Genomic DNA, 16,959 nt, shown 5'->3' on the forward strand with positions numbered 1-16,959 from the left:
TACTTGTTACATCGATAGAAGAATGGCATCTACGCTAATATTAGTCTGTTTCTTTCTTATTCCGAGGTCACCGTAGTTACCAGATCCAGTCTGTATCCAGATCTTATGGTCACTGCAGTCACCCGGATCCAGTACGGATCCAGCCCAGGTGGTGGATCAGGACCTAGAGATGACCTTGACAGCCCTGAATGTCAGCGGAGACCAGAACTGACTGCGATCAATTCGTAGCAGTGCATGAAGAGGTATCATATTGATCACAAGTGCAGTATGGAGTACCTCAAGGCTCAGTACTTGGACCGTTACTTTTCACGCTTTACATGTTACCCTTGGGAGATATCATCAGGAAACATTGTGTTAGCTTTCACTGTTATACTGATGATACTCAGCTCTATATTTCTTCGTGGCCTGGCGAAACATTCCAATTTAAAAAACTGGTGCATAATCGGATGCAGTATGCACAGAATGCATAGTCGATATAAAAAACTGGATGACGAGTAATTTCTTACTGCTAAATTCTGAAAAAACCAGGTGGTGGATCAGGACCTAGAGATGACCTTGACAGCCCTGAATGTCAGCGGAGACCAGAACAACTAGATGAGCCACAGAGACAGATCCCCAGTGAAGACCTTGTCTCCTACACGGCCATCGAGATAAGACCACAGGAACCAGATGAGTCCTCCGCACAATCTGACTTTGCTGGAACAACCTGCTGGTTCGTCTGGTCAGAGGAGGACTGGCCCCCGACTGAGCCTGGTTTCTCCCAAGGTTTTTTCTCCATTCTGTCATCTATGGAGTTTTGGTTCCTTGCCGCTGTCGCCTCTGGCTTGCTTAGTTGGGGACACTTATTTCCCAGCGATATTGTCGACTTGATTGCACAGATACTATTTAAACTGAACTGAGCTGGATGATGACATCACTGAATTCAATGATGAACTACCTTTAACTGAAAATTGAGTGTTTACTATTGTCCTTTTGCATTATTGACACACTATTTTCCTATTTAATACTGTAAAGCTGCTTTGACACAATCTGTATTGTTAAAAGTGCTATATAAATAAAGGTGATTTGACTTGACTTGCTGTTATTTGTGTACATTGCATAGGTGTTCCACAACAATACAATGCAGTGTCTGTGCAACATATCTTTCTTTTAAGGCCTTTGAACTGTAGTTTGCCATAGATCATGTGAAACTTGTGAGGTTTCACATGCAGTTGGTAGCAGTCAAACTTCTCTTTCCTCTTAACAATGAAGTCTTTCAGTACCTGCTTGACAATACCTGTAAATATAGTCCATGGGCTGATTGCATGAACACTTTTTACGGGTTAGATGTGAGGGGGTCTGGCAGAGAACATAGAGCATCCTAAAATTTGAACACATTGTTTTGTATGAGTGTATGGCGTTGTCATTGCTACGACTCTGAAAGCTGCTCAAAATTCTGCCATGCCACATGCCACCACTCACATATTTTTCTATTAAATTATGTTTTATTTGTCCTAAATCATTGTTATTGCACTCACTGACTTCAACCTAAAATTTGTATTGTGTATAGACATTTTTTCACTAACAAATCTATTTTGTTGTCCTTTCTAATATTTTCATTTGCGCTTTTGAACTTTTTTCAAACACCAAACTGATTAATGCCACTTTGTTCATTCTTAAAGTGTTTTTTTTTCCTGGTGATTAGATTCACTGATTTTGAGTGCCACCTTGAGCTTGAGCACGACAGTACAGAATGACGTGTTCCAGTGATCTTGCTGTGATGAGGTTTGGCTCTTCTCGTCCTGTGTGCTGCTAAATGACATTACATTATATTCCAGCAGATGACTTAATGGACCTGTTTTGGGTGAAATGATTACTAAGGACTTTGTTGCAAAGCCAAACAGAACTTAGGGAACAATTAAGCAATTAAATGGAAATATATATAATGACAAGTTTAAAGGGATAGTTCACCCAAAAATGAAAATTCTGTCATCATTTTCTCACCCTCAAACTGTTCTAAACCTGTATGAATTTCTTTCTTCTGTTGAACATAGAAGGAAGGTATTTTGAAGAATGGGGGTAACCAAACAGTCGCTAGTCCACATTGATTTGGTATGGTGAAAATACTGTGGAAGTCAGTGGGGACCGGAAATTATTTGGTTTCGTTTTTAAAAATATCATCTTATGTGTTCAGCATAAGACAAAAATTCATACAGGTTTGGAAAAACTTGAGAGTGAGTAAACGCTGACAGAATTTTAATTTTTTGGTGAACTATCCATTTAAGGTTAGTGGACCTTTTTTTTCAACCTAACTTTCATTATTAGATTAAGAAGGGCATTCTTAATCTAATAATTTAGGGTTTTCTTATGGGCTTTGTTGCAAAAATGCCCAGATGCTTATTTATTCATTGGTGGTGGTTTCTGTATCTTTTAGCCTTTTGGTTCAAGGTCACTTTTTTTCTGATTTTTTCCCCTCGGTTTGTAATTAAGAGTTGTGGTGCTGGTGTCTTGAACTGGAACAGTTTGCAGACAGGAAAACAGATTGCATTTCTATGCCTTCTCAATTTAGTCGCTGGTTTTCTTTAAAGCTAAGTTTGTATTTTCAATATCAAATGTTTTCTACTATCTCAATTTAGTATGCAAAAAAAGTAACCTAGAAGTAAACTACAGTATAAATAAGCCGTTTGTAGATTGATCTCCCCATCATCAAAAAGTGTAAGCTTGTCGGCAGGTTGATACCAGTCCAAATGCTCTGTACCCGAGCCACATTTGAACCAAATTTGAAATATGGACCAAGTTTGGCCCTGAACACTAGGCATCTATACACTGAGTGTAATGATTGGTGCCAAATGTGGTTGCATATTCTCAGCCTAGTATAATACCTAGTAAAATGTCAGTCTATGAAGTTACATTAAGACAGGTGATGCCTTTCTCTATGCAGTACTGAAAGTAGTGACATAACATGAAAAATTCTCTTGATTGTTTAGAACCAATTTTCAAATCAGTTTGAGATTTGTTTACACATAGTCATTGAGGTGGCTTTTGCAAGTAGATTTGAGTTTTCGTTCGTTGGCTCTGAATCTCAAGATACATACCTAGTTTCAACATTACTTATTCTTCAGACATTCTGCTTTAAATACAATAAGTATCAGCTGTATACAAAGTGCCCAACATTTGCTTTTTAGCCACTAAACGATGGGACTGAATGATGTAGGGCCTTGAAAATGAAGATTCCAAAAGAAAAGTTTAAGAACTAGAATCTAAAATCATATTGCGATATATTTAATATTTCTTGAGTTATAGGCATGCAAACTTTGGAAAAAGAATAGTTATGACACTCAGACAGGTATGTTCAATGCAGTTGTTTTGACAGAATTAAACGAGCTACATAACTAATTTCAACATTATTTGTTCTTCAGACATTCCTCTTTAAAAGAAAAAAGTATCATCTGTATGGAAAGTGACCCACATTTTGTTTTTGCCCACTGAAAATGTGCACAATTGAACAATTTGCTCATGGAGCCAAACTGAAATCTTCATATCTCTAGAACTGAACCATATAGGGCCTTAAAAATGAAGATAGCAAAAGGAAAGTTTGTTAAGAATCAGAATCTAAAAGGACATTAAGATATATGTAATACCTCTTGAGTTACAGGCATGCAAACTTTGGAAAAAAACACAAGAATGCTTTTTCCTATGGTCACCACTGGCATATAATGCAACAAAGATTGCTAAAGTCAATAGACCTACCAATCTCAGCATGATGCTGCCATCTTTCTGAAGTAATTTTTACAACCCTGTATTCTGGCTCCATATCTCAGGTGAAAATTGTCTCAATCTCATCTACAATATAGTGGATTACTCAGTAAATATACATCAATGGCATCTAATATTCTGTTTAGTATCATATTTTTGCAAATTGACACACATTTGGTTTTTGACCACTAAAATATGTACATTTTAACAATTTACTCCTGGAGCCATTTTAAAATTACAATATCTCTGGAACCGAACCATATAGGGCCTTAAAAATGAAGATGCCAAAAGGAAAGTTTGTTAAGACCCAATATCTAAAAGGGCATTAAGATATCTTTTATACTTCTTGATTTACAGGCATGCAAACTTGGAAGAAAAAAACCCTGAAAAGTGCTGTTTGCCCCTTTTTTAATGGTCTCCATTGGCAATGCAACAAAGATTGCTAAAGTGAACAGATTTTACTAACAGACCTACCAATCTCCATGTAAACATAACATTATGATGCTGCCATCTTTCTGAAGTAATTTTTACCCCCTTGGCTCTTGGATCTAAATATTCATCCATGACATTTAATATTTTGGCTTTCATTACTATACAGTGCATGTCTGTCTTTCTTCAGAAAAAAATCACAAATTTGAGCCGGGGACCTGGTTGAGTTGTATGGAAGCCCGTTGTATTTCTCAGAATTGTGAGATATAAACTCGCAATTGGGAGTTATAAAGTCAGAATTGCGTGTTATAAACTCGCAATTGCGAGTTAAAGTCCAATTTTGAGGGGGGAAAAAGACTGATATGTTCTCAGAATTGCGAGTTTATATCTCACAATTCTGAGAAAAAAAGTCAGAATTGCGAGAAAAAAAGTCAGAATTGTGAGTTTATATCTCGCAGTTCTGACTTTATTTCTCAGAATTGCGACTTTGTCTCGCAATTGCGAGTTTATATCACGCAATTCTGACTTTATTTCTCAGAATTGCGAGTTTATATCTCTCAATTATGACGTTTTAAAAGGTAAAAAAACCTTTTGAGTTTGTATCGCAATTCTGAGAAAAAAAGTCAGAATTGTGAGATAAAAAGTCGCAATTACCTCTTATTTTTTATTCAGTGGCGGAAACGAGCTTCCATAGAGTTGACACAGAATGATAGAGTAAATATTTAAAAATATTTAGAAAATATTTTGGCACTTTTGTGCTGTTTGAGTTTAAAAGACATAATTTCAGTCATTGCCTGTTAAAAATGCAAATATTGGCTGATGCACATTGATATGCTTACCAATATAGTGTGCAACTTTTGTGATAATCTTAAAAAAAAAATGTCTTTCAAAAGTCTGCAGTTTTATGCAAGTTAAGAGTATTCAAGATTGATTTTCTCTTTGCAGGATTACCTTGCTCACATTATAGATACAGGAGATCTTCCCATCAAGCCAGAACAGGTGTGTGCTCTGTTTGGAAACATAGAGGACATTTATGAGTTTAACAGGTAAGAAATCATTCATTATTAGCTTGTTTTTGAAGCCCAACAAAACTAAAACCAGCACCAGTCATTTATTGATGCATGCAGACACTGGAATGCATAGGTTTTCTATATAAAGAACAATCTTAATTTGAAGACATTATAATGTTATTTTAATTTCTTATTTAATAACAATGGTGACTAAAGGTTGAAAGATAGCTGTAACAAGCTATCTTGTCTGAAATATAGCTGTTATTAGAGCCCACACCAAAGAAGGATTTTTTTTTTTACCGTTTTGTAGTTGTCACTTAAATGCTGATGATTAAATTAAGTAAATAAAAAAGTTAATTAACAGAATATTAAAAGAATGATGAATAGCTGTTCCTGACAGGTATTTATTGATGAATAGTCCACACAAAATGTTTATGTCTTTGGTCTACTAAAAGATTGACTCATCAACTCCCTAATTTGGGTGGGCGGAATGACTGAAATCTATGGAGTTTATACTATGACAAAACTAATTGAAATTGTATTGTGTAAATTTGAATTATTTACAAGTGTCATTTAACAAAACTGAATATTATGTGTCATTTAACATAGTTCTAACTTAGTTTTTTTTTACTTGAATATTAAACATTTGAAATTTAACACAACTGGATGTTTTCATGGCAGAGTTTTAAAGACATGTATTTTCAAACAGCGAATTTTTAGTTCTGAAATCTTAGCCTGCAAATATCCAGTTTTTAAAAATACAGCTTCAAGTTTTCAAGATGGAGAGGAAATTCGGAACATCAAATTCAATATTTTTTTTTATTTTTGTCATATTATAAGCTCCATAGAAATCTTATATAACAGTAAAAGCAATTTTTCACAGTAACAGTAACGGTACATTCACAAGGGGCGTCAGCGTCAACGCTTCTCGTTTACTTTGAATGGAGTGACGTCAAGCATTGCCGAACTGAATTGTGAGTCTGTTGCATCGAGTTAAAGTTGAAAACTTTTCAAGCACCAATGCAGGCGTCAGCCAATAAGATCACCTTATGCAAATACCCTGGTGCTAGCCAATCACGTTCATGCAACACCAGAAAACGAATGTGATTGGCTGTTGTCACTCTGACAGTCGCATCAGCACCAAGCATGCCCTCCATTAAGCGTCGATGCCCTCGCACCATGTGAATGTACCATAAAAGGCATTTTGGGAGTTTTTACTGATTTTATTTGCATTACAAAAACAGGGCTTGCTGAGAGTTTAACTATTTGGGAAAACCAAATTGTGATTTCACTTATAAAAAATAAAATATATTTCTTTTTCCTTTTTTAATTTTCTTTAAAGAAGTTCAGGTTTGCTGTGCTTGTGTATAAAAGCTGCACAAGAAGAGAATGTTACAATTAACCTTTTTTTCTAATTTCTTTCTCCACTTCAGTTGTTTAAGGACACACTTAAACTGTTGGTTTTATGGAATCTATTCAATATGACTATAAAAAAAAAAACAATAATGTATTATTACCAAACTCCATGTCAGTGAGTGCAGAGTAAAAACGTATATTGCCAGAGAACCAGTGAGAACAGGGGAAACCTTCAGCATGTCATATAAGTGACCAAATCTCACGGTGCTTACATAGATGGAGTTCATGTAAAGCACCTTTTACTGGGAACCGAGCTGAGACACTGCTAATGAGACACTGAAAACACAACAAATCATGAGCTGCTCACGTGTGAATGAACACAGTGTCACGCTGCACACCAGACTATAAATGTACATAATTAAATTGATACCTTTGCAATTTTTAGTCTCATTTGCTGCTTTGGCGAATGTTAATTTTGCATTTGTCATGCAACTATTCATGCACTTCAGAACACTTGCCTAATTTTTTTATTTTCTTTTTTTACAGTCGCACAGTAATTTTCAGTTGCAGAATGTGACTGAAATGGTACTGTAGAGCCCTGGGTTGATATCTATTTTTGTAGCTTTTTTCACATTTGTTACGCATGTGCCTTCATACTCACATGTACAAAGAGTCCTTTTTGTTCGAGCACACTCCCTGCTTTAACATGATATGAAAGAGGAAAAGAGAAGAGAGAAACTACTAAACTGTCCGAATAAGCTTATGCTTACAGTATGTTAAGAATTTATAAATTCTCTCATGTAATTTTTCATGAATCTTTTTCAAATTTAAATTTACATTTGCATATAAATTTGTTAGATGCTTTAATTAAAAGTGAATTGCAGTCCACTCATTTAGCCAGTATGTCCGTTTCCTGAAAACCAAACACATTACCTTGCCATTGTTAAAGGGAGACTAAAACATTAAAGACTTGAGGTGCACTTTTCTTTTTTGTGTTTTGGTACATAAACTATGATTTGTTAGGCAGAGGGACATTCTCATTCTAAAGAACAATTGTGTGGACAAAAATCTACTTATATCTGTTACTACTTATATCTTATAATGTTAGGTAATCAGTAGCATATAGGTGGCTTAAAGCTGTGACTCTAGATTAGAGCTTTTAACTTTTTAAAGTTTTTTTTTTCCCCTCATGCTGTTCCTTAAAAAGGTTTCATGGAGCCTTGAACACACAGGGTTCTTCACCTTTTCCCATCTAACCAATCATCAATATATTGTTTTTGAACATTGTCCGCTCACCTGTTGTTAGGTGTTGGTCTTACTGCAGAGAGATACTTTTCTCCTCAACACCATACAGTAAGTGAGTGAATAATTGCCATATTTCTGTTTGTGGTATGTCACAAATGCATGACACAGAAAGTGTAGACTTCTGTATGCTGTGGGGTTTGCTGTGGTCATCTAAGCCCTGAGTTTTGCTTTCAAATCCATTTAAACATGGATTGAACTACACTTAATGGACAGGAGATTCAGATTTCTTATAACAGTGGCGAAGCAAATGCTGTCAGTTAAAATTAAAGATATTACAGTGAATCTAACAATCAAGTATTCTTACTTTTAAAAATATTGCCATCCAATTATTTGTTGTTTGCAATTTCAAATTTCAAATCACCAAAAAAAAAAAAGTTTTAGTTTAAAGAGATAGTGATTATTATTTGTACATGTAATCATTTATGCAATAGTGTATTTTTTCATGTTAGTTTTTAAAAGGAATAAGCCACTTGCTGCTGTTCATTAAAGTGATTTTATTTTAATACAATTAAAGAGATTTAAGGTGTTCCATCAAGGCATTGCTTTATTAATCACACGCATGGACAAAGAGTGGTAAGAGACGTTCATTTTTTTTTCACTGACCACAGAAGGATGACTGACTTGCAGACTGCATGTGCTGTTAATTCTGTATCACAAGGCCTTTTGCAAGCTTAACGCTATAATGGCCTTAATGGGGCTGTTTTTCTTTACAGAAGTGTGCAGAGCATGTGGTGTTTTACAGTAGTTTACATTAGTTACAGTAAATGTTTTGTGGTCTGTAAACATGCTTTCTCTTTACTTTTAGTGAGCTCCTTCAATCACTGGACATGTGTGACAATGATCCTGTGGCCATTGCCAGATGCTTTGTGATCAAGGTGAAGTTCAAGCTGACCCCAGTGCCTTTCAAGGCTTTAGATCTGATCATATTCAAATAATATGTTTATGAAACTAAACAGGAAATACAGTGGGTACGGAAAGTATTCAGACCCCCTTAAATTTTTCACTCTTTGTTATATTGCAGCCATTTGCTAAAATCATTTAAGTTAATTTTTTTTCCTCATTAATGTACACACAGCACCCCATACTGACAGAAAAACACAGAATCGTTGACATTTTTGCAGATTTATTAAAAAAGAAAAACTGAAATATCACATGGTCCTAAGTATTCAGACCCTTTGCTCAGTATTTAGTAGAAGCACCCTTTTGATCTAATACAGCCATGAGTCTTTTTGGGAAAGATGCAACAAGTTTTTCACACCTGGATTTGGGGATCCTCTGCCATTCCTCCTTGCAGATCCTCTCCAGTTCTGTCAGGTTGGATGGTAAACGTTGGTGGACAGCCATTTTTAGGTCTCTCCAGAGATGCTCAATTGTGTTTAAGTCAGGGCTCTGGCTGGGCCATTCAAGAACAGTCAATTAATGAGGAAAAAAAATTAACTTAAATGATTTTAGCAAATGGCTGCAATATAACAAAGAGTGAAAAATTTAAGGGGGTCTGAATACTTTCCGTACCCACTGTATATCTGTAATGATGAGTGTTTATGTTTATTCAGTAAGTTCTTTAACATCTTTACTTGAAAACAACTTCAAAATACTTAAGCTCCAGAAAAACAGTGCCGTAATTACAGTGTATGGTGATTTCCAAATCGAATTATGTAAATGAGGCTCATTGCAGCTGAATATTTGCATTGTGTGATGTGATTGGGTGTTGTTGAGAAACACTTTACTGACTATGGTTTTCCTCTCTGTTTTTAGCGTGAATATTTTGACATCTACACACAATATTGCACCAACTACCCAAAGTAAGTGGCACTGAATGCTCAAAGTGACATATTATGATGAAGAGCCTCTGGCTAGATGGTCAGATTGATGTGCACCAAAGAAAAGCACCTTTGGTTTCTGTCTAATTTGGGGGGAGTTAAAATATTACCTGCACATTTCTTGACAGGATTTATGAGATTCACACTTTAATGCATATAATATTCATCAAACGTCGTTAAACTGCATCAAAACTATAAGTGTTTTTCAATTCAATAACTAATATTAATGCAGTGGTTGGTCAAATAATTCATGACCAATAAGGTTTTTAATACCCGAACAAGCAGACAAATTCAGGGTCAATACCAGACATATTACTGAACCAATGTATGGGGACAGTAAAATGCATTACATAGAATTATTTTGCCATAGCAGCAGTACATAGTTACAAAACAATCTACAGACAAAACATATAGTAAAATCAAGCACAGACATAAAATCGTTATGCAGTTTAAAAACAATCAAGAGTTATGTGTATTATGTGATATGTGTACAGTTTTAGATGGATGTAGATGTCATCGTTAATACAAGTCGACCACCAATCAATAGTCACTAGTGCCTCTGCACATGAGTGATAGGTCTTACTGTAGGTGCTATTTCTGTTTGGAGCATTATGTATTTCCTTTGTAAACTTTGATGATTAATGAATTATCAGAGAGTTATTGTTATCATCAGTTTGTATAATGACATATTTGTTAGTGTGGTGTGCTGTGCTGTTTTGACTGTTCATACTCTCTCCATAGCTCTGTGGCTGCTCTAACAGACTGCATGAGAAACAAAACTCTTGCCAAGTTCTTCAGGGAGAGGCAAGCTGCTTTAAAGCGATCCCTGCCTCTGGGATCTTACCTTCTCAAGCCTGTCCAGAGGATCCTCAAATATCATCTTTTACTACAGGTTAGACAACCACTCTCAGGATAATGCTTTAGAGAGTAGCAAAGGCTTCAAATCACCTACCGTGAGCAATGCTTCCATTATCATGCATGATCATTTTTGTTGGGCTATGATAGTTTTTTGCATTTGGAAGGGTCACACATCCAAAAAAAGTCTTGGCCAGGTGCAAGATCAAAAGGTACATCAAATATTAGAAAAAAGATCTGCACACTGTTATTCTCCCTTCATTCAAAAAAATTAAAAATAGCAACGTTTCGGTCAAAGACCTTCGTCAGGCAAACACATTTTTTTGCATTTGGAAATTGTTTTATTTTTTCTTTCTCAATCTTGTATACATTCGTGTGCATTTGCAAGATATTTATTGAAAGAGTTAAGGGGAAAGAGCTATATCATCGGTTCTCAAGCAAAACAGATCACAGGTCTGTGTTACTAGGGTAAAAATACTAAATGCACATTATTCAAATGTAAAATAACCATATGAATGTGCATTTGTATAATTGTGGATAGCAATTTTTTTCATCTTTTTAAAAGGGAAAAACATTGCCATCCTTGTTTGTTGTTGACATCAAAGGCTGTGCATTTAATCAAACTACAGCAGTGATTCTAGTGGGGCCCACTAGGGGGCCTCAGTAAACTTCCAATTGGTTTAAATATGACTTAAAATTATGTAAAATGAGACAAAACAACCATTCAAATTAAAAAGATAAAATAATAAAAATCAAGATATAGTTATTATTTATTTTACCCCCCTCAACAACTGTTTTTAATAGAGGAACCAGGATTCCCAAAGACTTATATGCATATATGAGGGAATCCCCTTAATTCTTTGTCCAGTAAATCACAAACAACTGGAAAAGTCTTGGGGCCTTCAAATATTGTTGTGGACAACGGGGGGCCTTGGAGTCAAAAAGATTGAGAACCACTGCTCTACACTATTTTGATGGAAATCCATTGGTCACTTGGTAATAGAGTGTGATACTTGGGAAGAAATCATATTTATGCTAATGCATTTACATTTTTTTTTTTAGTTAGCCTGTAATGTAAATTATTGTGAATATTGTTGGGCCTTTACAGTTTAAGGTAATGTTAAAAGAATATCATGGTTGATTTCATGATTGCCATTTTTGTTGCTTTTATGCAATAAACAATTTTGGATTTATTTGGATGTTTTTTATATTGTAGGAGATTGCCAAGCACTTTGATCCAGAGGAGGAGGGTTATGAGGTGGTGGAGGAGGCCATTTACACTATGACTGGTGTTGCGTGGTATATAAACGACATGAAGAGAAAACATGAACATGCAGTCCGTCTTCAGGTGAGCTCGCAAACACACAAAGAAGTTGTGTTATGAGCATGTTTCACTGCTCTTGTTTATGTGCTCAGCCATGTTTAGTGAAGATATTAACCAATTCATGATCTCAGTACCTCCATAATCTATCTCAGGAGGTCCAGTCTCTGCTCATAAACTGGAAGGGACCTGATCTGACTACATATGGAGAATTGGTTCTAGAGGGCACCTTTCGTGTCCATATAATTTTGTTCAGTGTATATACATTCAAAAACAAGGTCAATTTGTGGACGTTTCTCATCTTTTCAACTGTATTTTTGAGATTATGGATATGGATGCCTAATAATTTTCTGTTAAAATGCTTTTTGGCTCTCCCCATCAGCTGCGTACTGCTGGCTCTATAGCTTTGTCAGTTGATGGTGTTGCCTTTGAGTTACAAAGAAAACAAAAAAATATATATTGGAGTCCTCTTTGATGCCAGCCTGTCATTTAAGCTTTTGTACACTGTTAAGACCTCCTTCTTTCATAGAAATAATGCACATTTATTGCCTATGCTGTCCTTTTCTGTTGCTGAAAGGTTGATTAACTTTTGTTTTCTTGCACATTGACTACTGTTATGTTATCCTTATTGGTGTTTCTAAATCCTCCCTTAATAAATGACAATATTTGTAAAAAATATATATATATTATAATAATAATAATTTAAAAAAACTCAGCAGCTGGAATCCCATCAGGGGCCATGGTTGGTGACCATATAACCCCTATTGTTTCATTGGCTTCCTGTCAGGTATAGATTTCAATATCCTTATGCTGACATACAAGGATTTGCATGATCTGGCTCCACAATATTTGGCCAAACTTTTAACGCCTTTCAGACCAATTCATAACTTGAGATTCTCTCACTGTGGCTTTATAGTTTTTCCTAAAACACAACTTTGCTTGAGGAATGATAGGGCCTTTTTATCCTATGCTCCAAAACTGTGGAATTCTCACCCGGCTGCCATTAGGAATGCAAATTCATTAGGCATTTTTAAATCTCATCTTAAAACATTTTATTTTAGAATAGCTTTTACTTGATTATCTGTTCTTTTTTGTAATTTTTTTTGTTCGTTATATTTAAACTGTAATGTTTTACATTGTTGTGCAAAGCACTTTGACAAAGTTATTTTTAAAATTGCTGTACAAAATAAATGTATTATTATTATTACCATTCTGATATCACCTTGTAGACAGCCCTGTATAATTCACTCTTCCTCTTCTTCTTCGGAATTAATTCATTTATTCAACAGATTAATCTTTCAAAACGGATTAATATTGCCACTTTGTAGCATTTACTACTTCAGTTAACCAAGTAAAAATGGAGCAGGTAGTCTGAGCTGGTGTGATTAAATTAATGCACATATTCATGACTCCACATATACTAAATTAGTTAAGGGTATAGTGTTATATTCAAGCCATTTTAAGGCATGAAAAATTATTTACACGGCAAAAACATTAAATATCTCATTTTGATTATCAAAGATGAGTTTTAAGGAATAAAATTAGTGACTGCAGGGGGACTTTAAAGAATCTTTATGCAGCTCTTGCCCTAAAAGGACTCTTCGAAGTTATCTGTCATATATCAAATGTCCACCTTCACTGCAGCTCTTAGATCAATGATAAAACATTGTAATGTTTAGTTTAAAGACATTTCAGATCCAGTGATATTTATTGCTGTTGACATTCAACATTGTGTATTATTGATGCCATATTTGATTGGAGTGCAAAAAAATTATTTTGCTGTTCATAAAACAAAGCTATCCTTTGGCTTTAGAAGACTTAAAATAACCACACATATTGTGTTGGATGGACTACTATCATGTTGTTCTTGTTGGATCTTGAAAGCTCATGCTCACTATGAGCTGTCACTGTATGAAAATTCTTTAAAATGGAGCTCCTCCTATGTTTCACAGAAAAAAATAAAAGCATATGGGTTTGAGTAAATAATAATAAAAAAAAATATTATTTTCTTATTGTTTTTATGTTTATACAACTCCTGAAATGATGTGAATCGTATTTTCACTAGGCTAGGACGGTGGAGGAAAAAAAATTATGGGCTCATCATATTAAACGGCTCATTCTAGAGAACCATCAGGCTGTGATACCACAAAAGGTATGCAATGAATTAAAAAAAAAAAAAAAAACCTTACTAGGTTTTGTATTTAAAATATCTAAAATTATTTTGGACAGATAATTATTTTGTGTTTCTCTTTTAGGCAAAGGAAGCAATCTTGGAGATGGATTCTATTTGTAAATATTTCTAACCACTCATGAATATAATTTCATACCATTTTTCTTTTTTTAATATGAAAAAAAATGTCATGGGCCTGTTTTGATGGACAACTTTTTTTTCAGACAAAAAGTATAGGTACAGTCCTGAGAAGCTCAAAAAGTCTGTGTCATGCCAGTCAGAGGAGTTTTCTAACTCTAGACAAGGCCGGAGACAATCAGGTAGGTTCCCAATCTAAGTCTTGGTCTTAACTTATCTTTTTTTAATTGAAACTTTCCAATTTTACAAAGATGGTTTTCTACTTCATCTTCCAACAGAACCATCTAAAGAGATCCTAAAGAACACTGAAGGTAAATCTCCATGTGTCCATTCTGTTCTAACTTTAAGTAAAGATATTGTCCTATATTTAAATAAAAAGATCATGCGTGTTAGCTGCTGGCATGTAATAATGATACAGTGGGATCAGACACTAGTGAAAATGTGTCTATTTATCTTGTGTAGTAAGACATTTAAAGGGGTGGTTCATTGCGATTTCACTTTTTTAACGTTAGTTAGTGTGTAATGTTGCTGTTTGAGCATAAACAATATCTGCAAAGTTACGAAGCTGAAAGTTCAATGCAAACGGAGATATTGTCTTTTAAAATTCTGGCAGTTTAATGCCTACAAAAACGGCTGGTAGGGACTACAACAAGTTACTTCCTGGGTTCGTGACATCACAAACCCAGATAAACCCCGCCCCTGGGAAAAGGCAGCAAAGGGGGCGATGCCATGCTGCGCTGCTTTAGAGAAGAGGAAGAGAAAACTAGAGGTGCACGTAAAAATCTGTTCATATATGAATCGTGATTCTGTCTTCTAATGATTCTAATGGATTCACAAGTTTCAAAATCAATGTTCTAAAGCAGCGGTTCTTAATACTGTTCCTCGCGTTCCCCTGCTCTGCACACGCTCTCTCTCTCTCGTTCTTAATACTATTCCTCGCGTTCCCCTGCTCTTCACACGCTCTCTCTCTCATTCAGCTCAGCTCCGACAATGAACTTTTCCAATTATACACTTATTTTCACATAGCTATGAGAAGCATTAAACATGAACGTGCGTGCAGTTGCTGTACATAAAGGTAAATTATGTGAAAAAGAATGTGTTTTTTTTTAAACGAGGCATTAACACGTTAGACTGCACCCCATAAACACAATCAAGCCTAGAAAAAAACCAGTGAACCACCCCTTTAAATTGTATTATTAACTTTAATTTAAGCAGAATGTTTAACTGAAAAAATTAACCCAAAAAAAACTGAATGTCTGTTTTTGCTTTGTCTCTCTTTTTCTTTAATGAATGTGGCACTCAAGTGGCTCAAAAAAAAAAAATTCAAACCTGAAAATCCATGTTCTTTAAAGCATTATTTGAGAATGTTCCAAGCATATTGTGCTTAAATGAAAGCCAGAAATTCTACAAAGTATGGCTAATGTCACAAATGTGCTTACATTTTGGTATTTGAAAAGAAAAGAAGTAATGTTACGTTATGTTCCTGGACCCTACTTTATACCATTTGTATTTCACATATTTCACTGAAATTGTTTGCAACAAAGTTATAAACACTGTTGATAAAAATGGCTTCAAATTTACTAATATTCTCTTTCTTTTATCTGGCTGATGTCTGGGTGAATTCTTCAGTAATACTAAAGGTAAGACGCCGTTAAATCAACCAAAGGAACATTTAGAATTCAGTTAGATGTGGTTATACAAAACCACAAAGACAGTATATAAAAAACACAACGAATGCTAGAAACCACACAAGCAGAAGTGTACAAATTATGCTCTTTTTATTTGATGTGTTGTTTACTTTGTGGTCCGCAAGATTGTTGAAATGTTGAAGACGGGTGTGTAAAAGTACAAATACTGACAAATAAAATAAAACGCTCAAGAAGTAGTAAAAGTAATAATGTTTACAATGACTAGGTAAAAGTAAAAAAGAGTTTCCAATGAAAAGACTACTCGGGTGGCAGTGGCGACTCGTGGGTTTTAAAACAGAGGAGGCACACTAATTGTATTGGTCTGGGATCCCTGCCGATTATTATTATTATTACTATTATTTGCTTAACCACTTTAAAATGGCTTTTTGGTTGCTTTTAGTCAGAAAACGTAAAGAAAACGACATACAGCAAGATAATATAATTTCACTTACCTGGCCTATCACTTGAAGCAAACATCCATCCCTTCTTAAAAGTCTGTGTTACAAGAGAGCTGCCTGTTGTGCCATTTAATTAAGTGAATTTTATTAACATTAAATTGTCCTCCCATTTTCACCTCAAAATTATGGGGAAACCGTGCCTCCCCTGCCTCCCCCGACGAGCCGCCACTGTCAGGTAGTGAGTTACTAGATAGTTACTTAGGATCTGATTAGGAGCAAGCAAGATGATGATGAAGTGATCATGGTGAAGTCGGTTACATGTTTGGCATAAAGGATGTTTCTCTGTGCATGCGTGAGAAATGGTGTCAAAATATTGGAACATAGAGAGTACAGTTGCCCAATGTAAAGGTCTGTTCACACCAAGGACAATAACTATTACAATACCTAAAGTAGTTTTAAGAATTTTTTTAATTCTATGAAAATGGGGAACAATAACAACAAGGAGGAACGATATCAATGGAATAACCTTCAGAATTATTTGAAGCTGATGAGTGATAAAAACAGTGATGGTCAATCAGAATTTAACCCTGCTTTAAGATACTTAAAGAACATTATCGATCTCGATGTGAATGCGCCTTAAAGTCAAAGTACATTTTTGTCATTAGAAATTTGTACTCGAGTGAGATGTACCCATCATTGAACTTACTTCAAAAAGTACATTTTTAAAAAAGTTA

The 16,959-nt window shown here is 35.1% G+C and overlaps 1 protein-coding gene across 1 annotated transcript in view; it reads left to right on the top strand.

The window, feature by feature from the left end:
• Positions 1–16,959, top strand: part of LOC107670242 (pleckstrin homology domain-containing family G member 3-like) — a 71,142-nt gene that overhangs the window by 46,734 nt on the left and 7,449 nt on the right. The window contains exons 3-13 of the mRNA XM_016462779.1: positions 5,110–5,210; positions 8,641–8,710; positions 9,591–9,637; positions 10,397–10,547; positions 11,727–11,858; positions 11,987–12,067; positions 13,897–13,983; positions 14,087–14,120; positions 14,226–14,321; positions 14,418–14,450; positions 15,769–15,779. Coding sequence (XP_016318265.1) covers positions 5,110–5,210; positions 8,641–8,710; positions 9,591–9,637; positions 10,397–10,547; positions 11,727–11,858; positions 11,987–12,067; positions 13,897–13,983; positions 14,087–14,120; positions 14,226–14,321; positions 14,418–14,450; positions 15,769–15,779 — 843 coding nt within the window. The remainder of the gene's footprint in view (positions 1–5,109; positions 5,211–8,640; positions 8,711–9,590; positions 9,638–10,396; positions 10,548–11,726; positions 11,859–11,986; positions 12,068–13,896; positions 13,984–14,086; positions 14,121–14,225; positions 14,322–14,417; positions 14,451–15,768; positions 15,780–16,959) is intronic.

This window comes from Sinocyclocheilus anshuiensis, unplaced genomic scaffold (assembly GCF_001515605.1).
Source record: "Sinocyclocheilus anshuiensis isolate Anshui unplaced genomic scaffold, SAMN03320099.WGS_v1.1 scaffold937, whole genome shotgun sequence".
Classification (NCBI taxonomy): domain Eukaryota; kingdom Metazoa; phylum Chordata; class Actinopteri; order Cypriniformes; family Cyprinidae; genus Sinocyclocheilus; species Sinocyclocheilus anshuiensis.